The sequence below is a fragment of the Lactuca saligna genome, chromosome 3, assembly GCF_052625555.1.
Source record: "Lactuca saligna cultivar CGN05327 chromosome 3, ASM5262555v1, whole genome shotgun sequence".
NCBI lineage: Eukaryota > Viridiplantae > Streptophyta > Magnoliopsida > Asterales > Asteraceae > Lactuca > Lactuca saligna.
In genome coordinates, this window is record NC_136419.1 from 199,549,793 (window position 1) to 199,574,614 (window position 24,822).

General features: G+C 31.1%; 4 protein-coding genes across 4 annotated transcripts; 1 reads left to right on the forward strand and 3 right to left on the reverse strand.

Moving 5' to 3' along the window:
- The first annotated feature begins 1,013 nt into the window (after positions 1-1,013).
- Positions 1,014-9,370, forward strand: BGAL10 (beta-galactosidase 10). The gene is made up of 19 exons (XM_078986432.1): positions 1,014-1,300; positions 2,534-2,629; positions 3,082-3,194; positions 3,287-3,353; positions 3,494-3,586; positions 3,852-3,995; positions 4,381-4,469; positions 4,573-4,678; positions 4,785-4,872; positions 5,260-5,378; positions 5,863-6,027; positions 6,178-6,386; positions 6,465-6,574; positions 6,669-6,778; positions 6,883-6,990; positions 7,551-7,661; positions 7,909-8,117; positions 8,365-8,680; positions 9,052-9,370. Exons 1-19 carry the CDS (start codon positions 1,118-1,120, stop codon positions 9,160-9,162), a joined length of 2,547 nt encoding a protein of 848 aa, XP_078842558.1. The 5' UTR covers positions 1,014-1,117; the 3' UTR covers positions 9,163-9,370.
- LOC145037728 (beta-1,3-galactosyltransferase 7-like) lies at positions 9,127-12,334 on the reverse strand. Its single transcript, XM_078986433.1, has 11 exons — positions 12,062-12,334; positions 11,783-11,873; positions 11,638-11,684; positions 11,237-11,448; positions 11,026-11,089; positions 10,652-10,724; positions 10,419-10,539; positions 10,241-10,328; positions 10,020-10,145; positions 9,692-9,801; positions 9,127-9,603 (listed from the first exon to the last, which is right to left on the reverse strand). Exons 1-11 carry the CDS (start codon positions 12,157-12,159, stop codon positions 9,449-9,451), a joined length of 1,185 nt encoding a protein of 394 aa, XP_078842559.1. The 5' UTR covers positions 12,160-12,334; the 3' UTR covers positions 9,127-9,448.
- A 1,754-nt stretch (positions 12,335-14,088) lies between these two features.
- Positions 14,089-16,589, reverse strand: LOC145037730 (pentatricopeptide repeat-containing protein At2g13420, mitochondrial-like). The gene has a single exon (XM_078986434.1). The coding sequence runs from the start codon at positions 16,147-16,149 to the stop codon at positions 14,551-14,553; it is 1,599 nt and encodes a 532-aa protein (XP_078842560.1). The 5' UTR covers positions 16,150-16,589; the 3' UTR covers positions 14,089-14,550.
- Positions 16,590-18,023: 1,434 nt separating this feature from the next.
- On the reverse strand, positions 18,024-23,865 carry CHR24 (chromatin remodeling 24). Its single transcript, XM_078986435.1, has 24 exons — positions 23,726-23,865; positions 23,495-23,569; positions 23,209-23,343; positions 22,820-22,948; positions 21,987-22,732; positions 21,772-21,902; positions 21,632-21,686; positions 21,437-21,556; positions 21,243-21,350; positions 21,081-21,136; positions 20,907-20,997; positions 20,651-20,788; positions 20,470-20,547; positions 20,166-20,375; positions 19,978-20,049; positions 19,809-19,889; positions 19,623-19,741; positions 19,396-19,507; positions 19,246-19,314; positions 19,051-19,145; positions 18,831-18,956; positions 18,675-18,740; positions 18,459-18,594; positions 18,024-18,370 (listed from the first exon to the last, which is right to left on the reverse strand). The coding sequence occupies exons 1-24, from the start codon at positions 23,856-23,858 to the stop codon at positions 18,221-18,223; spliced, it is 3,231 nt and encodes a 1,076-aa protein (XP_078842561.1). The 5' UTR covers positions 23,859-23,865; the 3' UTR covers positions 18,024-18,220.
- Between the last annotated feature and the right edge of the window lie 957 nt (positions 23,866-24,822).

The window sequence follows — 24,822 nt, forward strand, 5'->3', positions numbered from 1 at the left end:
GCGACCACAGACTATTTTAGACAACCCAATGGAAACACCAGCAGGCCCATAACCTGTAGGTGATGAATTACGAGTTCAGGCGATGTTGTAACTACGTATTCGTGCGATGATACTCTAACCCCTTACTATGAATTACGAGTTCAGATGATGTTGTAACTACATATTCATGAGATGTCACAAATTTCGCATGCCAAACCAATGGTCATAATTCACATCAATGAAAATGGTTCATTTTTTTGTAAAACCAATATCAGATTGGAAATTTTGATTTTTTATTTTGGAAAATGTCAAACCATTGGTTTTGTATTTCGGTTTTGGTTTTTTGTTTTTTTTTAAATATATTTTCAGGTTTTTTTTTTTAATTTCATAGATTTATTCATCAACAAATGTTGCTACAATTTAACAAAAATAAATAAATTACTAAAACATAATACAAAAGGAAATTTTTTCACATTTAGTTATTGAACATTTTAGAGGGAAACGAACTTTCGATTTTGTTCATATTTAGTTACTAAATTTTTTTCGTTATTTATTTACCATTAAACTATTGAAATTGTTCACATTTTACCCTTATAACCGGTTTACCCTTTCAAATCATTATACCTTTTTTATACCATCATCAAACAATAAAATGTGTAGTACAATTATCAATAACCAAAGAATATATAAGTATTTTTTTTCCTAAATCTTTCCCACAAAATCAGCAAAGAACTCTGACGACCACCGTCATGGATTCAATCTCTGAAAACAAAATGAGCTGTTTCTTTAAATAATCTTTCTGTATCCCACGAATCCGCTTGCGAATCTGAGAATACCCATTTCCCTCTCCCTCACACAAAAACACACAGTAAATGGCGATAAATGCAGTTGCCCTTTGGTCTGTTCTTCAGACCCCACTTTATCGTACCTTCTCAGATCAAAATACGTGTCCCTATATCCCAAATTTTCTTTTCTTTATTCTAATTTTATCCTCAAATGAGGAAAACAGGAGAATTATTATTATATATAAAAAAAAAGGACAATAACATGTGAGGGTGTATCAGATCTTTCGATTACATAAACCCATGTAAAAAGCTTTAAGCGAAACAGAAGAAGTAGAAGAGGGAAGCTTTCATCAATGGCTACCACTTCTTGTACTCTGGTTGTATTCATCTTCTTCAGCTGTTTTCTGTGCTTTTACATTTCGCCATTTGCAGAAGCAGCTAGCAATGTGAGTTACGATAGTCGATCGCTGTTCGTCGATGGTGAAAGAAAGCTTCTTATCTCAGCTGCCATTCACTACCCTCGTAGTGTTCCTGCTGTAAGACTACCCACGAATTTCAAAGTTATGATTTTAGTTTAATTTTCAAGAAAGATCTTGGGTTTTAGCTAAATGGATTTGGGTTTCTTGATTTTTTTTTATGTTGCTTATTTGAGTTTTGATATTCTTGAATTATTATCATTTGAAATACTACTAATGTTTATTACTGAAACAGTGTATTAAGGAAATGTATGTTGTTAGGGTTAATTAGGCTAAAAATCTAAAAATGGTAATAGTACTATATTGTGAGGAAATAATGGAAAGTAATGAAATTGGTTGATTTGTTTGAAATATTACTGCTATAGGAAAGTGAACATAATAACCAATTAACCATAATGCTATTAATAAGGGTTTAAAGCTAATTTATTAATCTTTATTTCTTCGTTTTACTGGAGACATGATATAAATCTATAACTTTTTTTTTTTTTATCACTTTTCAAGTTATCCCGAGGTTATTAGGCTAACTTATATGAAGTGTTCATCTTTAGGCGTAAGAGGAAATAAAGGGCTAAATGCAAAAAAAAAAGAATATATATATATATATATATATATATATATATATATATATATATATATATATATATATATCAATTTACTTTCAGATATATTTTTTATATTGTAGCATTATACATTCATTTCTTTGTATTTTACAACATGTTACATTCAAATTCTTTGTTATTAGGACAAAGTTTTAAAAATTCTATCTACCCAATTATAACAATGGGCAACTTGTTACCCCTTCGTGAATAAAAGATTACAATAATTTAGGCTAGCCGATAAGCTAGCTTATATTTCAAGCTTTTTAAAATTGACACGTTTGGCAAGCCAAATAGTAGCTTATAAGCTAACTTATTAAAAAGCTACTTAAACTAGCATTTCAGGAGCTTTTCAAAATTTTCTGAATATAACCTTAATTAATTATAAAAAACATATACTTTTAAATGTCATTTTATATCTTTCAGCTAGCTTATCAGCTAATTTTTACCAAACGTCATTTTTTGTAATCTAGCTTATAGTCTAGCATCTATCTTTTTAGCTAACAGCTAGTTTTTCAGCTATCAACTAGTCTCCAAAACATAGCCTTAGTTTGCATTGTGTGATAGGGAAAGTTAACATCTTTATATCAAATTCTTCCAAAACAATACAATTCTCACCAAAAATGACAAATTTACTTTATTTTTGATTAATTTGACATAAGCATATGACTTTTTTTTTCTTTTCTTTTTGTGATAGATGTGGCCTGGATTGGTGAAAACAGCAAAAGAAGGAGGCATAGATGTGATTGAGACGTATGTATTTTGGAATGGACATGAACCTTCACGAGGCAATGTGAGTGTCTTATTTTATAAATAGATCTTTCATTTGACTTTTCAAACAATACATATCTGAATAAAGTGTTGTATGGATAAATGATGTTTATATATATTTGAGAAAATAATGGGAGGTGGCAATTCCGTAATTGTAATTCCACTTATGTTTTTGATTCATTCACTTAAGAAAAGAAAAAAAAAAGTGTTGGCTTTTATACACCTCGTCATGATTCTTTGTATTCAATTAAAACAAGGGGTATAAAAGTCAAATCACCTTTTTTGTTTTAAGTGAATGAATCAAATACTTAAATATCAATGGCACGTAGGAAAAAGAAACATAGTTAGGACTTAATGGGATTTCCCTTACTTTCTATATCAAATCGAAAAGAAACATAGTCTTGTTTTATTCCAAAATGGTGACTAATTGATTATTATTCTTTATTTTTTTTTTCTTGATGAGGTTTTTTTTAGTACTATTTTGGTGGAAGATATGATTTAGCAAAATTTGTGAAGATCGTTCAAGATGCTGGCATGCTTTTGATTCTCAGAATTGGGCCATTTGTTGCTGCAGAATGGAATTTTGGGCAAGTCAATGACAATTTACTTCTAAATTTAATTATTTATATGTTTAGTATAATGATTTAATTTTTTTTTTTTATATATAATTCCTATACAGTGGTATACCTGTTTGGTTGCATTATGTGCCAGGGACAGTTTTCAGAACAGACAATGAACCTTTTAAGGTGAGAAAAACGGTTAATATTATCGTCTAAAGTGATTAATGTGATTTGAAATTAGGGGTAGATTGGTCATTTTTACATTCATTTTTTGGTTGAATGCAAGAAACAGCAATGTAAACACATATTATTTGTGTAAAATGCAGCATTACATGCAGAACTTCACAACACTGATTGTGAATATGATGAAAAAAGAAAAGTTTTTTGCTTCACAAGGAGGTCCCATCATCTTAGCTCAGGTAAGTAAAACTTTTTTATTTTTTTTTTTTAAATTCTTTTTTACTTTTTCTTAAAAAAAATCAATCATCTTGAAATTGGTTTTAGCATACCACAAACTTTCAAGCAACTCTGGTTTCATTTGCTTATAAAAGACATATTTAACATTTATACAAAACTTCTAACACACACACATATCATAAAGATACATCAATTTGCAAAACTTTTAACATCATATGTGAATATGTGATCAAATGATACAATAATAAGTGATTTAATATTTTATAGGTGGAAAATGAGTATGGATACTATGAAGCTGCATATGGTGAAGGAGGCAAATCATATACACAATGGGCAGCTAAAATGGCTCTTTCACAAAATACAGGTGTACCTTGGATTATGTGTCAACAATGGGATGCTCCAGATCCTGTGGTGAGGATTTGAATTTCAAACATGAAAATAGGGACCAAAAACGAAAAAAAAAAAGATTCTTTTTTGGACCAAAACTGAAGAAAATCATTACCTTAGGGACCAAAATTGACAGTTTACTCTTTTATTATAACAATTGGCCTTGTGTATATGACCCGAAAGTAGTCATGATTCAACATGTAATAAAAATGATTCTATTTTGTAGTAATGATTATTAGAATAAATAATTATGCAAAATACCATTAATTTTTTTTTGTTGTTGTTGGTTATCCGGTTTTCATACATCAGACTTTTACCATTTTATCGATTTAACCACTGGATTTATTATATTTTGATCAATTTAGCTAATAATGATTAAAAAGACTTGTTTGTAATATTTTTATTACAGATTAATACATGCAATTCATTTTATTGTGATGATTTCAAACCAAGCTACCCAACAATGCCCAAAATCTGGACTGAGAATTGGCCTGGATGGTATGTTTTCTACCCATACTTTTTTTTAATCAATAATAGCAACATATTTATATATTTTTTTTACCAATAATAACAAAATTACTTATATATATTTGTGTGATAGGTTTAAGACATTTGGAGGAAGAGATCCTCATAGGCCAGCTGAAGATGTTGCTTATTCTGTTGCTCGATTTTTCCAAAAAGGAGGAAGTGTTCATAATTATTATATGGTATTCTTTTTTTTTTTTTTTTTTTTTCCTTTTTATAAATGTTAAAAATATATAGCATTTGTAACTTCTCCATGTGTTAAGTTTATTGTTTTTTTTTTTTTTTTAGTATCATGGTGGGACGAATTTTGGACGTACTTCTGGTGGGCCATTTATCACCACAAGTTATGATTATGATGCACCAATTGATGAATATGGTTAGCCCATTAATCTTTTCTTTTTTAATTTTCTCCCATAATAGCAATGTACTTTATTTTCAATCCATAATAGGAATGTTGTTATGCTTTTTTTCTCAATAATAGCAACCTACTTACATTTCATTATTAATATAGTAATATGCAAAATGTACTTTATAAGTATGTTGTGAGTATAGGTAAAGAAATGTAAGTAGTTGTTATTATGGGTAAAAAACAAAGTACATTTAAAAAGTTTAGATTGCTATTATTGGTAAAGAATGCAAGTATAGTGCTTGAGATTGCTATTATTAATAAAGAAAAATAGATTACATTCCTATTTTATGTGATTTTCACTTTATAAAGTTTCTGAATAAGTTCTAAATTTTTTTTTTTTTTGGATGGATTTAGGGTTACCAAGGTATCCAAAATATGGGCATCTTAAGGAGCTTCATAGAGCTATAAAGTTGTGTGAACAAGCATTATTGAACAATAAACCGACTTTGGTTCATCTTGGATCTCAACAAGAGGTGGATTTTTATCATCCCTTTTTTCATTCATGCTCACTCATCTCATGAAAATCACAATGTTTTTATTTTCCAAAGCTAAAATTACCTATTTGCCCTTTCTCACTATTACAACATATTGATGCTTCTGCTAATCTTTCCGTATTCCTTTTTTCTCAATAAGCGTTGTCTAGATTAATGATGTTTATACGTTATATAATACTTGAGTAACGACACACTTGGGGAAATGGAATGAAAAAACTAAGCAACGGAAGGGTAAATTTGTAAAAAGTTAGGACTTTTATGGGGAAAGCCTTCTTTCTCAATAAACTCGTTCTTTCTTTCTGCATCTAGTAAAAAAGAAAGCCCCTATACATAATTTTATAAATTTTCGTTTGTAAATCTAACAACTCATGTTTTGAACCTTAAACTTTCAGATTTAATTCACAAGAATCCCCAATTTCTTACCATCTTATCATATTTGATGCGACTTTTTTCTTTTTATTAGGCTGATGTCTATGAAGATGAATCAGGGACTTGTTCTGCCTTTATTGCAAACTTAGATGACAAAAATGAAAAAACAGTACAATTTCGGAATACTTCATACACACTTCCAGCATGGTCGGTCAGCATTCTTCCAGATTGCAAAAATGTAGTCTACAACACTGCAAAGGTAACTTCATTTATTTGTTTATAAAAGCATCCTACTTTCATCCTTTTCCTATTAAAGCATTCTACTTTGAAAAATCTACCCAATTATATAAAAGTAGGATGCTATAAAAAAACAAATCATTGAAAGTACATTGCATTTTCTTGCAAATAGGTTGGATCTCAAGCTTCCACCATTGAAATGATCCCAGAGCAATTGCAACCTTCATCATCTTCACCACATAAAGATTTGAAACCACTTAGTTGGGAAATATATGTTGAAAAACCAGGGATTTGGGGAGAAGCTGATTTTACTAAAAATGGTTTTGTGGATCATATCAATACAACAAAAGATACAACCGATTACCTTTGGTATACAACTAGGTTTGTCTCTAATTCAAAAGCACTTAATAAAATTAACTATGTGTCAAATGACTAAAATACCCTCCATGACCGTTGTAGATTAAATGTTGATGAGAATGAAGAATTTCTAAAGAAGGGAAACAAACCAACGTTGTTGATCGAGTCAAAGGGGCATGCTCTTCATGCCTTTGTCAATGGCATACTTCAAGGTTCTATGGTCAAGATACATTATTGAAAAAGTCAAACCGTGATTTGACTTTTTTTTTTGCTCATTATATTGTTTTTTGTACATGTGTTTTGCAGCTAGTGGATCGGGAAATGGTACGGTTTCGCCCTTTAAGTTTAAGAGTTCGGTTTCATTGAAGGCCGGGAATAATGAAATTGCTATTTTAAGCATGACTGTAGGCCTTCAAGTGAGTTACCTTTTTTTGTTCAATATTTTTTCTTTTTATGTATCTTGTTTATATTCAATGAATAGAAATATTTATGTGATTGAATTGTGGGTCCCGTTTAATAGAATGCAGGGTCATTTTATGAATGGGTTGGAGCGGGATTAACGAGTGTGAAAATTAAAGGTTTGAAGAGTGGAATCGTTGACTTGTCAAACACCACATGGACCTACAAGGTGCTCTCTCCTTTATTTGTTGATGTTTTGACTTTTATTGGTTAAATTTTTCGATTTTATAGGATGTATAAAAGTTAGTAAAATAATCCTCAATGGTATTTAATTTGAATAAGAACTTTTGGAAAATGGAAGAATTTGAAAACCTATGTTGATTTTGGATATGGAAAGCACTATGTTTGACTCTTTAAGTGTCTATTTGGTTTGGATGGAATAGAATTAACAAAAGAATGGAATTGATAAGGTAATGGAATGAGTCTGGGTTGGATTGCGTCGACTTTTTATTTCAATAAACCAAAAAGTTAAACATATTAAAAGCTCATTAGAATCCAAATGAGGTTATATTGCAATTTTCCATCCATAATGCAATGGAAAAGAAACACCCACTAACTAAATAATGAAAATTAACAAAATGGAAGGAATCATATTCCTACAAGAGTTGCCCATTCCATTCCATCCAACAAAAAAACAACCTTTTGTTCCTTCGAATGGAATGAGTCATTCCATTCCTTCCCCAATTCCATCATACCAAAACACTACCTCAATATTTTGGCTTTTTACAGATCGGGGTAGAAGGAGAGCATCTTGGTCTATATGATTTTGATGGTTCAAAACACACAAATTGGACCTCAGTTTCAACACCACCAAAAAAACAACCATTGACATGGTATAAGGTATGTAAACTCAAAGGGACTTTTATACTTCATATTGTTATTATTACTTGTAAAATACATTTTCATATAATATTTTATTTTCTATTTATATTTACTTCATTTGTTTTAGCCATGTGAGAATCATGAGCCCCTAAGCCTTTAACTTGCGGGGTGGGGTTGGGTTACCAATAACTTCCACCATTTTGAGCATTTTTAAGTCTCATTTTGTTTTTTTTAAGAATGAATGAGTAATTATTAAATCTTGTAGGCTATTGTGGACCCCCCACGGGGAAACGAGCCCATTGGGCTTGATATGGTTCACATGGGAAAGGGGTTGGCATGGCTAAATGGGGAGCAAATTGGAAGATATTGGCCACGTAAAGCTCCAAATGATAAATGTGTTAAAACTTGTGACTATAGAGGCAAGTTTAACCCTGATAAATGCAATATGGGGTGTGGACAACCGAGCCAAAGATGGTAAAATCCCCCTTCAACCCATCACATAATAAGGTTTAAAGTATAAGAAATAGCAATGTACTTTTTTTATAGCATCTCAATACCAAGTAATGCCATAATCGAGTAGATTTTTCATAGTAAAATATCCTAGTAAGAAAAGAAAAAAGTGAAAGTACATTGCTATTTCTTGAATTTAACCCTGAGTGCTTAGATATGATAAAAAGATAATCTCTAAGGACATTGTCATTATGCATTAATACAAACATAGGTATCATGTTCCAAGATCTTGGTTCAAGCCATCGGGCAATGTTTTGGTGATATTTGAGGAGAAAGGTGGAGACCCTACTCAAATTAGGTTTTCAAGACGAAAATTAACAAGTCTTTGTGCTCATGTATCCGAAGATCACCCTTCTTTTTCCACCAACAACTTACAAAAAAACATCGCAAGTTTGGAAATAAAATGCCCAATGAACATGCACATTTCGGCTTTCAAGTTTGCTAGCTATGGAACTCCTACGGGGACTTGTGATTCCTATTCCTTTGGCGATTGCCATGATCCCGATTCCACTTTCATTGTTGAAAAGGTAATTGCTTTTCCGATCCATTATAGACTAATATTTCAATGTTTGGTCGTGTGTGGTTTGCAATTTTTTTACTGAATCGGAATTTGTGAGTCCATTCCATGGCGTGTGTTTAGTTGGCAAATGGATGGAGTTGAATTCCATCGGGATTCTTCAAAATTATATGTTTCGATTTCAACGTTTCTAGAGGAAGGTGGAACGAATTCATTTCCATTCTCCTTTTTATGAAAAGACCAAAATACCCTCATTATATATTAAATTGAAGTAAAAGAAAACAAAACTTTCAATTATCTACATTTACAATAAACAAAAAATATTTAAACTCATTTGACAAATTCCATTCCTTACGTGATTCCATTTCATTGTTTATACAGCGATGCTTAAACAAGACCGCATGCATCATAGAATTAACCAAAGAAAATTTCAAGACCGAACTTTGCCCCGGAACAACGAAGAAACTTGCAGTACAAGCAACATGCAGTTGAATCCAACCATTTTTACATCAATTAAATACGTTCGATTAAATGTTTTATATCACTATGAGTCGTTTTCTAATTTCTACATAGGATTCGAATTTAAACATGTTTTTTTCTTTTTTTCAAAATCTTGCAATGTGTTTGTAAACTCTACAAGAAAAATCTTTGGAGGCCTTATATTCATTTTCATATTCTATGAGAATAAAACTTAACTAAATGTTTTTTCTCTATCTTGTGATGGTTTTTAAGGGTTTTCTATATTTTGGGCGAAAACGTCTTTTTAACTTATAACAAATCAAGCTTCAAAATTGGTTGTTCCAAAAATGGCACGATTTTCGCCACATTTTTTGTGAACTTGTTTCATTCTTTCTACCGATTTGCAAATACCACTGCAACTCCAATCGAATGAAGCAATGCACACATTGCCCGTTTCTGCTTTCCACTCGCACTCTGTATAACAAAGTCAAAATTAATTGACACTTTAAAAAGTCAAAATGTTGACTTTTTGATTAAAAAATAAAATTAGGATGATATGCACCAGGAGGGGTCCCACAACACATGTTCCGATCATCAATGTGCTCTACATCAAGACCAATAAACCAAGCACCGAGTGACACATCTTCGTTTGCATACTTATGCAGTATTTCCCTAATCAGTCAGATAAGCTGTATATCAGTGTTTTTTTTACTTAATAAAGAAAGAACGATTTAAAATAAGAAATTAGGAACGAGAGGTTTTTCCCTATCAAGTTCTAACTTTTTAAGAAAAAAAAGTTGTTTTTTTTTTTTTTTTTTTTAATTTTGTTTTCAAAAAAGTATGTAGTCATTTTTTTTAAATAAGAAAGCAAATAGCTTAAGAATAATTACTGATTGGTGGAGATATATGCAGCAAGATCACTTGAAATAGCATAAATTTGTCCAGTTGCATGCCGAAAATATCTATTTCCTTCCTCTCCAAATTTCCAATATTCTGGTTCATGGTACTTGACATTCCTAAATAACAAAAAGTCAAATATACCCTTTGTAACAATTTCTGTATTTCATTGTTAAAATAATTGCAATTCATAGTAAAAGAATGGAGATTTTACTTTTGAGAAAGAACAGGTCCTGATTTCATGCAGCCCATATAGACTCTAGGCTTTGTTTGATGCCTATGGAGGGTTGAAGCTAACATGCCTGATCATAAAAGGGCAAATAAGTAATTTTAGCTTTTGAAAAACCCCAAAAAGATTTTTTTTGTTTTTTTTAATATATATAATATAATACCCAAATTGACATGAACATCGTCGTCCACTTTGACATAAAATTTTGCATCCCAATTGGCGTATGCAGTGGCAAAGAATGTTCTTGTTTTGGCTGTTAATTCGTGATACCCTTCAACATGTTTCTGAGGTGATTGATAATAATAAAAAAAAAAAAAAAAAAAAAAAAAATCAGATATTGATTGATCTCAAGGGTAAAAAAATATATATTTAGTAAATATGTGTGTTTGATCTTACAAGCCTCAGAAAGTCTTTATGTTGTGATTCCTCAGAATCTATGGCTCGATCCAAAATGCTTTTAGATGTTGCACTACAAAAAATGGAAGGTTAGTTTGGTCATTTTGTCTTTTTGCAAACAAACCATCGTTCTTAAACAGATTCAAATTCGTTTATTTTTGTAAACTACTCTCTTTTTAAAGCATTTTTAAAGAATCATCCAAAAGTTGATCACTTTCTTGAAATATGATACCAAGTTGTTTGAGGTATTTTACAGAATATGTAGTGCTAAAGAAAGACATTTTTGCATATATATATATATTGGAGAAATACTAATATTTGACCAATTATTAAACACAAACATACACTGAAAAAGAAATGAAAGATCGCATCACCTATGACCAATTATGAAACGGACAACAATACCCTTTTCCTTCTCGAGCTGAATTAACTTTTCACCTAGTCAAGAACAAAGATTTATATGTTATTAGTTATTACAATCTCACAACACAATATATGGTAGGCAATTATATAAATGATGTTTTGAGATAATGCACTTTAAAATGCATAAAATTTGATCAACAATCATGTAAATGACAAACGTACCCCTAGGCATCCATGTTTCTCTAACCGAATCACGTCTTCTTCTGCTACTAAACGCAGTATTAATCCCAATAACCACAAATGCTTTTTTCCTTCTTGAGTCTTTTTCAGAAACAGTTTTGTTTGCTTGTAAACTTCCATGGTTAAGTTTCTCAGGTGAACTTTCAGCGATAGGAAGCTCCATTCGCAGCTTTGAAAGCGAGTTTCCAAGTGATCTGATAGCCCTCCAATTAATGATACATTAGTCTTTACCATTAGATCGATATATTTGTAAAGAACATACAATTATGTTTGATTTTTCAGTATGTAACGCGTTCAGTAATCACTATATAGAGTGAAATATAGATTGATAAAAAATCATGTATGCAAAGAGTGTATTGATATGGAAGATTGGAAGTATTCACCGGATTGCTTCATCAGATTTATGAATTGCTCCGAGTATATCAGAATCCTGAATCAAACCCATCGAAATCCCATCAAAAAAATGGTGACGAAGAGAACGATAAAATCCAATTTCATTATGTAGGTGTTTTTGAAGAACAGTTTAACCTTATTTGTTATGCAATCATCGGAAATAATTTTGATTTCCTGTTCACGTCGCCGCATAACCTTCCCATCGGAATCAAGCGGAGCCCACACCCTACAATCATCATTACAATAACCCCCAATTTCAGTTCTGATTCGTGATCAAATGCGACTAACTCAGACACTCCAGGCTTCTGATTTGAGAAAATCAATCAAACAATTGATCGCATATGATCAAGTGGGATTTGCAAAGTCGTTAAGAAACCTCGATTTCAGTTATTGATTGATGATCTGTAAACAGACCTGTTGGTGAAGAACATGCCGAATGCGAAGCTGAAGGTGCTGAAAATGAGTATCCATTTGGGTGACACTTTGCGTCCAGTGCATCGCGTGTTCTTCATCTTCTTCGTTTCGCGCGCGAAGTGGAAGAAACAGATCCAACTATGAAAAGTTTCGTGTGTGTGAGATGATTACGCATAAATGTTTCGATCTGCATCGTGAATGAATCCATTTTTGTGGTAACTGATTCTCGCAAAATCATGGCTTTGCACACAATATTTGTTCATGTTCTATTAAAATCGATTTTTAGAAAATAACAAATAGATATAGTCATGCAAACAACTTGTGGGTTTTTATTTTTTTAATATTTTTTTATTGTAAATAATTGCAAAATATTGATGCGATTTTAACGTTATAGAAGGATTAATTATGTTAAATTTTCGTTTTATAACATGAAATTCATATTAAATAACATGGAATGTTGGAATATATGTGATATTCATATTGTATAAGATGAAATACATATTAACAACTTGAAATTCATATTAGATCAACATGAACTTTACGTTATTAATGTGTGTTTCAAAATTTATTACATTGTTTACGTTTCATCATCGTATATGTATGATGCAATGCAGACGTATATTAGTTGTTTAAGAAATTATTTTCTTTCGTGTTTAGCCCATGGTACATTGCAAATTAGTTTTCTTGGTTTTTGAGAGCTTGGCTACACTACGGATACACAACTAAGTTTTAGGCTACAAGGTAAATGTTATAACATTGAAATCTTGTCATCTCACATTCCAACATGTTATAATTTGAAGTGAGAGTGGTGTTCTCATATTATATTATAATATAGTGTTGAGAGAGAGAGAGAGAGAGAGAGAGAGAGAGAGAGAGAGTACTCCTATTTCAACATGTTATGACACCAACGCCTAAAATGAAGATGGTGCGGTGTTCATGGTGTTATAACGCTATTATGACATGACGTATAGGATCTCAACGTCCGAGCCCATACCCAATAGCCTTAAATCTAGGTATGTTACACAAAATTACCTAATAGTTGCCTTTATAACTAATAATTAATAGCCAGAAACTGTAACTTTTATCTATGTGCAAATTTAACAAATGTAATTATAATATTTTGAAAGACGTAAAATGTCGAAACATAAAAGCTAAACCTTCTCAAAGTTTCCTTAAGTACTTTTTGTATTAAGAATTTTTTGCTTTCGATAAAAGTTTTAAAAGAAGAAGACTGAGTTTGAATATGTAACTAGATTATTATAGAGTGTTTATAAGTATTTCAATATTGCACCATTTGTTCATTTCTACATAAATACAACTTACAATAGGGTTAATCTCATAAAATACCTTGTATTTTGTGTGTTTTTTCTGGATTAAATGTCAACTTTATTTTTTTCTGAAAATATTTTTTCATTTTTTCTGAAAAAACCCTCAATTTTGTATTTTTTTTTTCCAAAAAATAACTGTTTTTTTTATGAAAATATCCAAACTTTCTAAATGCTTCTAAATAAACCCTCAATTTTTTAGTTTTTTGCAAAAAAAAAAAAAAAAAAAAAAAAAAAAAAAAAAAACTCACAAGGATTAAAATCAAACGATTGCGAGTTCGTTGGCTAAGCTTTTCGATCGATTGAGAATATGTTTCTTCCCGTTCGTTTCTTCTTTTTCCACAGCAAAGCTTTTCGAATCCACAATGCAATTTTTTTTTTATGTGGTTTTACACAGAGCCCCTCTCTACGGAAACCTTGGTCATTTAATGAAAATGTCATTTCGTGATTATTTTTTTTTTAAAAACACCACCACTTTTTTGATCATTTCACAAATTTTTCCCGCTTTTAAATGTATAAATATGTTTTTAAAATATAAATATTCTTTCAAATATATAAATACGTATTTAAATATATAAATATGTTTTTAAACCTATACATACCTTTAAAATATATTTATACCTTTAAAAAGTTTTTTTTTTATCTTTATAATTATATCTATATACACACACCACACACATTCATAAAAATATATAATAGAAATAAGCAAAATCAAAATAACCAAAGTAATAATATTAGTAATTATCAATGTTACACATTATATATAAAAAGTGTTGCACATTATATATAAAAAGTCTAACTTGCATTCATATAATGAGTTTGTCAACTCGAGTCCGAATCTCGCTAGCTCTGTTTCTTCTTTAATCAGTTACGTTTTCAAGGATGAATCAGCCGCAATGTTGGAAGAAGTCCAATTAGCCCTTATTTTCAATAACATATATTTGCCAAAAGTTTAACCACATAATTTTATTTGGTCAAAGCACGGGCATTTGTCTAGTTATCACATAAATCAAGAAAAGGATGAAACGTTGTTGCATAAATGCATATCTACAACCCTTTCAAGATCTCTAAGTATAGAAACTTCACTATTTAATACCTAAAAAGTGAAAACTTTACATGAAATCGATAACCCTAATCTCACTTATACATCATAGCAACATACTTTCATCTTTTATAAGGTTTAACATGATACTTTTCAAATTCTGAAGAAAAAGAAATCGACTCATCATCAAGTTTTTTCTTCAATCTCCTCCATGTCCTCAACATATCCGATTGAATCAACCCTCTATACAACGTCTCAAACGTAACCTTTTGTGGCAAAATCCCTTTTTCAATCATTTCAACAAAATACCCACACGCATCTCTCCACTTTTCCTTTTCACACAATCCATGAACCAACAATGTGTATGAATCCAAATCAGGCCCACAAACACTACCTTTCATATCATCCCAAATCTCTTTCACAAGATCAAAACGATTCAAATCCATAAACATCCCCATAAGTATGTTATACGTATGCGTATCGTGTAAAAAAACACTATCTTTTTTAATTTTCGTGTACAATCTCAAAGCACCATCGATATCTTTCCTACCTCTATATTCCTTAAAGAAACAATTATACGTCACGCCAGATGGCGTAACCCCATTGGACACCATTTCATCAAGCAAAATCTCAGCATCTTCAAGATGCCCACATGAACAAAGACACTTTACAACAGATGTGTAGGTTGCTAAAGTTGGATGAATCCCTTTATCTTTCATGATCTTTAACTTTTGAAGTGTGAGATCTGGCTTATGTGCACGGCTATAAACATGTAGGATAATTGAATAGCTAGTAACATCAGGGTCAACACCTCTTTGTGGCATTTCATCGAGCAGGTTCTCTGCAGCTTGAATTGTCCTTATGAAACGATCTTCAGGGTGTAAACTTGACTTCCGACATATTCCATTTAACAAAACATTGTAAGTAACAACATTAGGTTCGATTCCATTACTCACCATCTCTTTGAAAAACTTATCAGCCATCTTGGGTTTGTTCATTTTACACCACCCATATATCAGAATCGTGTAAATCTTTGCATCAGGTTCAAATCTCCAGTTTTTCCATTTGTTGAACATCTCTGTAGCAACTTTCGGGTAGCCATATTTACAAAGGGTATCAAAAAGAAAATAGAAGTCATGAATGGGTTGTTGTTGTTCTTCTTCTTCAGTATCGTTTACCACAAAACAACCCATATCATCAAATGCACGGATAGCTTGGCGGGTTAGACCCGCGGATATAAGCCTCCGGATCAGGACATAGAAAGTGGTGGAAGTTGGGTTTACACCATTTTGATCCATTTCTATGATCAATTGCCAAGCAACATCGAATTGTCTAACTTTACCCAATATGTCGATCATGAGGTTGTACGAATGGGAGTCGTGAGAGTAGAGGGATTGTTCTTTAGCCCATGAGAAGAAAGCTAAGGCGATCTTGGAGATGTTTTTGAGACGAATTAGGGTTTGGTGGACAAGAATTGGGGAAATCTTGATTCCGTTGAGTTGTAGAGAGGATTCCATGGTGTGGAATGGGTTATGGTGTTGGATGAGAATTTGAGAAATTAAATCAGCATCATTTGATGGTTTGAGAGAAGGAAGTGTAGGTTTTGTGACAGTGTCTAGTACGATTTCCTTGTGTTCAAAAATGGGAGAATCGAATGAAGAAAATGAGCGGAATTGAAACAAACTGGACATAATGCGAGAGTGGCTGAAACGCAGTGCCATTGGAATTTGGAATAAACAAACAAGAAAAGCTGTTCAATTAGAAGAATGAAGAAAACATCAATGGCATTTAAAGGCTACAACTTTCATGTCGATTCTACTCTTTTCGAATCATAAGCTGAGTGTGTCTCCGTATATGACCGAAATTGGAATACCAAACAGCTACAGACAATGGTAAACCCTAGAAAAGAAGTTCAAGTTTGATCGAGAGTTGTGTTACTTCGAATCATTTGATAAACCTACTTAATTCGTTCATTTAGGGATGTAAAATCTATGGAACTCATGAAGTGATGAAACAAATTTATGTAAATTATGGGAAAACAATGACAGTGCTTAACCTTAATCGAACGAAGAAATACCGACGGGAAATGAGAACAACGGCGGCGGTCGGCGGAGCGAGGGTGAGGTTTATTCGCGCAGCAAGTTATGTTTTAATTTGTTACTGAAATCGCTAAAAAATAATAAAATAATTTTTTTCATAAATAAGTAAATAACTGTCAATTTTGTGATGCCGGTTTTGCTTTTGTAAAGTTCATATTTTTGCGGAAAAAAATTTATAGAGGAAAAAAAAATAGTATATTTTTTTTTATTGCGGTGATCTTCAAAACCTATTTTCATAGCGGGAAAAAAAAGTTTCCCATAATGAAAAAATGAAGATGAAATATATAATGCTAGAGCCTTATTTTATTTTATTTGTCTTCTTCATTTAACTCACTTTGACTACTATGTTGAATTTGTTAACACCCAACAAACTTAGAATAGCATGATTCAGGTGCTCCAATGATTTTGAAGCGTCTGACTGTTTCTCTCCGTTTAGGTATATTATTATGATATATATCGTAATATTTGGCTACACAACGCCAGAAGTTTGATCTATGTTGATCAGTACCGATTGTTACGTATTTGTCTACGTTAAGCCACGAGCTATATAGCAATATGTCATCTTGCGTCGTCTATCGACTATTCTTTCTTGTTTGCATAGTTTTTTTTACTATTGTTTGGTTTCTCTTGCATCAGATGTGGTTGAAAATTTTGTTTATGTGGGTAAAACGGCATTTGAAATTAAGTGGACCAAAACCGATACTAGAAGGCTTTTGAAAACTAGGATTCATCATTGGATTGTTATATACTAAAGTAAGAGGATTTGTGTCTTGAGTATTATTAGTTGGGATATAAGATGATTCTTAAGAGAATTTTTTTTAAAAATAGGTTAAATTGAGGCTTTTTGGATCCTTGAATTAAAGGAGTGTGGATTGTATTTCTATATATGTCTATATATTCTAAACTAAATGCTCAAAAATTTAGGTGTGTGCATCATAGATAAGTTATCAGTATACTTTTTCACAGTCAAATTATATGAAACAGTTATCATTATACTATTTCTCTGTAAAATAGGATAGTATACAGTAAGGATTTGGAGACGCACAAAACGATGATTAATATTATAACATTCGTTTTGTGATTCATGTTTTTGTAACGCTTTTATTTAAATATTTAATAATGTGTAAATTTAAAATTTATTGTTATGTTGTTATTTTATATTAAAAAATATTCTTTTAATTACAAATAATTAAATTTATGTTTATTTATTATTAAGTAAATATTAATATTTAATATTTAATATATATGATAAAATAGATAAAATAATTATTGATGTGACAGTAGAGATAGAAGATGACAATCATATTATGTTCGGATTGACAAGTCACAGATAAAAATACAACTATCCAAACAACACATTTAATTATACAGGTCACAGTTTGGTGGTATTGTATTGATGTGAAAATAATTATAAAAACTGATGCAACATGTTTGAGTATGAACGAATTTTGAAAGATAAGTGGAAAACTAGTTAAAAAGATAGCAAAAAAACAAAATAAGATAACTGCATAAATCCATAAAACAAAAGCATTCAAAATTAGCATATACTTATAAAAGATCAATTAAACCATGATCTTTATAACACCATAACCCCATTCTGTACAGTGGAACATGAATCAAACACAAAATGATTCATGACAAAACTTCAAAAATAGCGATTAATTTCCGCAACAATTTCACTAAAATCATTTATTTAAACATTCATGACCCTGTTGAAATCATCAACAACATCATCCAAATCAATGGTTTCTGTTTCCCCACGAAGCTTTGCAAGCTCTAAATTCAACTCAGAAATTTGTTTCCTTATCTTCTCCCCTTTATCCGATAACCTTTCCACCATTGCCTGAATCAATCACACAAACAAATATCACAACAGCTTTTCATACTCCAACATTTGTTTTCTTTAAATGTAAGGGTAAAATAGTCATTACCCTGTTTGCAAAAACATTCGATAGCCGTTTGATTTGGTCTTTGATTTCTGATTCTGTTAGTTTGTTGGAGACAGAAGGGGAGACATTCTTCCTTTTCACCACCACATCCTTTGGATTGATAGCAAATTGAGCTCCCCTATTAATGAAATTTAAAATAAAATAAAAAATATATCTTTTTTTAGGTAAAAAGAAGATTGAGATTTTAAGAAGACATACGCATCCATGTTTGGTTCACGTGAGTTGTAAGAAGATGAGTTTCCCACGTAAGTTGATTGGCGAATCCTAAAAAACAATTTAGAGAGCTCATTAGATTCATAATGTGAAATTACTAAAATGCCCTTGAAGGGCAAAAAAAAAGGATAGATATATCACCTTGTTAGCTCTTCATCTTGCACAACAGGGACTGGAGCAGTTTTTGAGAAAAGCAAACTGTGGTTACTGATTCCAGCTATGCCAAGAGACTCCAAAAACTTTGTGTGATCTTTAAGAGATGCATCCCTATAAACAAACAAAAAAATGTTTTAAAGAAATTTAATAAATCAAATCACGTTTAAAAAAAAAACATATTTTAAATGAATTACAAAGTACGAACATTTTGTGTTCGCAATCATGCTCTTCATGCAACTGTTGTTGAGTTAAAGAAACATCAAAACCCTGTTTTGGGATACTGAAAAGCTCCCTAAGATCCTGAAACAACAAAACACAAACAAATAAATAAATAAATATCATTTTCCATAATTTATTAATCGAGAAAAAAAAATAATAATAATAATAACAAAATACTCACTTGTTGACTGAAATAACGAATTTGCTCTTTGTGTTCGGTAGCACTTCTGAATAAACCCCCTTTGTATATCTGTACCATAAATTTTTATTATTAAAAAAAATCAATGTAAAAAGACATGAACGCCCTTGAAGATAAAATCATGTTTTTAACCTGTTTTCTGTATATCTTTTCCTCAACTGTACCACAAGTCATCAAACGGTAAACAATAACATCCTTCTTTTGTCCAATTCGATATGCACGATCAACACTTTGATTATCAGTACTACAAAAAATATATATATTTAGTTTCAGAATATTTATATTATAATAAAAAAAAAAAAAGATGTGTTACAAAATAAGAATTAAAAAAAAAAAAAAAAAAAAAAAAAAAAGGCAACCTTGGATTCCAAGCTGGATCAACTACTATGACCCGATCTGCTTTTGTTAAGGTAAGCCCCAAACCACCAACTTGAGAAGTTAAAAGAAATATCGGAGCTCCAATACCCTCTTGAAAATCCTGTTATTATTAATAAATTATTAATAAAAGTCATGTTTTTTTATAATAAAATAAAAAAGTCACTAACATCAACAATCTTTAATCTGTCACTGGCTTTGGTAGTCCCATCGATCCTCAAGAACTTGTAGCCTCTCACATCAAGAGTATCCTAAAAAAAAGTGAAATTATAAAATAAATATATATGAATAAAAAAAGAGCATTTGTAAAATAAAAAAAAAAAAAAAAAAAAAGTAAACCTGAATTAGATTAAGCATTTTGCGAGTCTGTGAAAAGATAAGAACATTATGTCCTTCTGGAATCAGTTTTTCCTGTAACGGATGATTAAAAAAAATAAGTTTAGTTTGATTTTCTCAAATCTTTTTAAACATGTATCCAAACAGTATTAAAAAAAAAAAGTATAAGGGTATTTATGTAATATTGTAACCAGTAAAGACATAATAAAGAAGATCTTGCAAGAAAGTTTGTCATGAGTTTCCCCAATGTCATATTCCTCTGCAGCATCTGCTATATGCATTGCTAATTTTTCAGCAATTCCTTGTTCTTCCTCATTTAGCCCTGTTTCCATTCCTTCTAGAAGATCTTCAGCAGCTCTTTTTGTTAATAACAATGGATGATCACATATCTTTTTCAATATCTGTTAAATGTAAATCATAATCATTAACTTTCCACTTAAACAAAAATCTTTTATCTTTCATCTGTGCAAAAAGACAAGAATGCCCTTCTCATACCGTGAGAGCAGCCAAAGGTGAACCATCAAAGGCTGAAAGAACAATCTCGCTGTTCAAAAAGGCTTCGTATAGTTGTCTCTGTAAATAATAAAAAAAGATAAAAAGAATGTAAGTGGATTTTTTTGAACATGGTGTTTATATAAAAGAAAGAATATAAAAACAATTAATGTAATGTAAGTACCTGACATTTGGATAATCTTAACCAAACAATAATCTCATTCTTTTTAGAAAGCTTGGCTGTGTTTGTAGCATCATCATCACGAAAAACTTCACTTTTTAAACGCCTGAGAAAATAGGGCTGAATGCAATTTCTTAAATCCTGTTTGTAAGATTGAATAAATGTTAGTTTTTTTTTATATAGTTTTAATCATCACAAAAGGTTATTGCCATTAATATTTATGAACAATTTCGTCATTTAGGGAAATATAACTAATAACCTGTGCAACAGCTGAACCAATGCGCTTATCTCGATCAGATGCATTTTTGTCATTTCCACGTAGGATTGCTGACTCATATTTTTCCTTAAAACTGAAATGAAAATAAATATAAATAAGTAAATAACATAACAATAAGAAGAAGAAGAAGAAGAAGAAAAGAAAATGAAATCTTACCATTTCTTATCTCCCAAAAGCTCTGGACAACAGAAGTTAAACAAAGCCCAAAGTTCCTGAATTATACAACAAGAAGATCAATAAAGTGGGTTTTAAAACAATAAAAGTATAAAATTATTGTAGAATTCAAAATTCAAAATGAAATAATATAAAGATGCATACTTTTAGGTTATTTTGAAGTGGAGTGCCACTTATTATTATACGATGACCACATGGTATTGCAAGCAAACTTTTTGCCCTTTGTGTGCTGGGATTCTTTATGAGATGCCCCTGAATATTAATGTTCAATATAACAAAAATGTTTTCAGAATTCTTATGAAATGAAATAAAATCTATAAAAAAAAAAAAATACATACCTCATCAAGAACCATGTAGTCCCATGTAACAGCATCCTCCTCCATTTCATCATAATCACCAGATAAAGATTTAACATTATTGCGTACAATATCATAAGTTGTAAGAAGAACACCCTTATCCTATGTATCAAATAAATATTAGTATGTATATCAATCTTTGAGTTAAAAAGATCAAATCAAAGAGAAAAAGAATACCTGGAGTATATACTGGAGCTCATATTGTCGAGCTTTTGAACAAGCACCAAAGAATCTGAAACATATAGGAAAAAAATCAATCTTTATAAACATAAACAAATAATGACTAAAAAATACGTAAGTTATTTATATAAACTTACTCTCTTGTCTTTCTTGAAAGACCAACTACCCCTAATTCTTTCATCCAATGAGGTAATAGTGTTTTAGGAGCAACAACCAATACCCTTTTTATCAAATTTGAATGAAAAAGTCCAGCCAAAAAGCCACAAATCTAAATGACATGAAAGATTGAAGTTAAAGTTAATGTCATTCTACATGTTTATAAAAAAGATAACACAATTACACATGTCAAAACCTGCATGGTTTTCCCAAGGCCCATGTCATCTCCCAAAATACCACCTTTGCCCTTACAATGTAGAGACCAAAGCCACTTCAAACCTTCACGTTGATGAGGGTATAGCATTGTTGCAATCTTACTAGGTAATGAAAAATTGAATTTAGGATTACTAAGAGAAAACGCCCCTTCAACTCCTGAAATTGTATCATTTGTGTCATCATTCAATGTATACACCTTCTCATGCTTGCTTTCCACCTTTTGTACAAACTTATGACCACTTGTAACCACACAATCATCAACATCATCATCATCATCATCATCATCACCTATGACCTCATATTTCTCATTTTTTACATGTATGCCACTGTGATAATCTTTTCTGACAGGTGGTGGATAGTAAGTTTTTTTACTAATATCATTTGAAGTGGCACTAGAGATTTCAACTGGCTTCTGTTGATTAATTTTTTCATTGTTTACAAAACTAGAGGAGCTTTGAAGGTGTTTAGTGGGGTGTCTTCCTTTTTCAATTGATAGAACCTCAAACCTTGAGCTTAGATTGCTTAAAATATCTCTAATTTCATCACCACTATCATGTTTGTTTTCAGTGGTCTTTACAGGAATAGGTGATTCAAACTCAGAAACTCCAGCTGAAAAGTCTGATTCAACATCATGATATTTGTCATCTTCTTCTTCATCATCTTTCACCACAATTTTGCAGAGCCTCCTACGTCCTTGGATTTTAACTTTTTGATGTTTTCCTGAATCTGTTATCACAAAAAATACACTAAAATACCTAAAAACAAAATGTTCATATATTACAAGGTATAGAAACTAGAAAGAAAATGGATTACCATGTTCAGAAGTAAGGTCATCCACAAGGGAACTATCAGATTCATCAAGAGAGACACTATTTTCACATTGTTTGGAAGTTGGGAATTCATCTTCATTTATAGATATATTCTCTGCCCCACGTGAAACAGCTACAAGATAGTATAAGACATTAAAAGATTGCATGTATTTCTAAAGAACTCATGTAGAATTATACGATTGTTCTTCTCAAATCATGTAATTCATATCTTTTGCTAGAACATATCCAGCAAACAAAGTGAAATAACTCAATAAGACAATAAGTATTCTAAGATGTTTCAAGCACTGTAAACTGTTCGGAGAAACACTACAATAACTAAATACATAAACGATAATGAAATAGATGGGTGGAATTCAAGAGATAGAGAAGTACCAGAAGAAGACGAACTAGACCCTGTGATGTCAAGTTTAGGGTTTAGGGATTCATCATGGAAGGCGCTATTTTTACCATCATCCGCGTGTTCCACATACGAATTTTCATCATCGTTCATGACCTTTGGTGGGGTGTCTGTTGATGCATTTCAGAAAGTAAGAAGCCCAAATAAGCAATCAGGTGTCAAATTAGGGTTTAAGAATTTTCAAATTCCTGCTTACAAAATCATCTAGAATTCTAGATATACAGCTTATCAGATGGATTCAAGAGGCATAAATAGTATTACCAGAAGGAGAATCGAAGTCGGTGATATTAAAAGAAGGGGCATCGAAATCCTCCTGCCGCTCCCGATTCTTCATTTCTGTAGCAGCATCGAACTCGAAAAGTAAATAAGAAGAACTAGTAATCTTAATTGCAACACGAAACCCACACAGAAAGCGCCATAAAGACGTCAAAATCAAGTGTTTAGGGTGATGGTTATGATGGAAAAGATTAAGTACATATTACATATACATACCAGATAGGAAATCATAAGGAGAAGCTTTTGAATGAGAAGGGGTGAGGAAGCGACTGTGAAGCTGATTCAAACCCATGGGTTTCTTCTTGGAGGATGCATCAGCCATCTCTCTCTTCTCTGTGTGGTGCTTCATGAGTTTATGAAGGAGATCCTTTGATTGTTTAAATACTCTTTTTCCCGCTTAGGTTTTTGAATTTTACCATTCTAAAAAATTACCTTGTTCAACAAAAACTTATCATGAATAACATTTTATAAAAGGGAAATCTTCAGAAAAGTCCCAATATTTACGGAAAAGTTACACTTTAGTCCCAAGATTTTTTTTTTGAACGAAAAAGTCCTGAAAACCGGCAAAAATTTGCAGTTTGACCCTTTTTGACCGGTTGAAACCGGTACCAAACTAATTTGGGACTATTTCGTAAACTAATCCAAAATATTGGGATTTTTCAGTAAACAAAAAATATTAGGACTTTTCTGTAAACAAAAATATTAGGACTTTTCTATAAACAAAACCTTAATTATTATTATTATTATTATTATTATTATTATTATTATTATTATTATTATTATTATTATTATTAAAAATATAAATAAGAATACTATTTTTTGAACTTGTTATTTTTAATATTATTACTAATACATATAAATGCATTAAATGAAAAAAATATTATTAATAACATTGTTTAAGGGTGGAGGTGGAGGAGATGGTGATGTTTTTAGTATTGAAATCGTGAATGTCTACTTGTATATTTTTACTTTGTATATGGTCATTTCATATTTGTTATTATTGTTTTCAATTCAGAATATTAATATTTAACAATTTGAAAGAAGTTGCATATTAATAGTTTAAGGTAGTAGAGTTTCTCATTTTGTATATAAAATTGTTTAAGGTTGAAGAATTACTTTCCAAATCCAACAAATCCACTACAAACATCTACATAAGTAACCTATATTAAAATTCGAAAGTATTAATTACAATATTTTGTTTAACAAAAAGTAATAGGAATAATTCAAAAGTATTATTCAAAATTCAAATGTATTAATCCAAAAAACATGTCCTATTACTTTTTATTGAACAAGATATTGTAATTAATATTTTT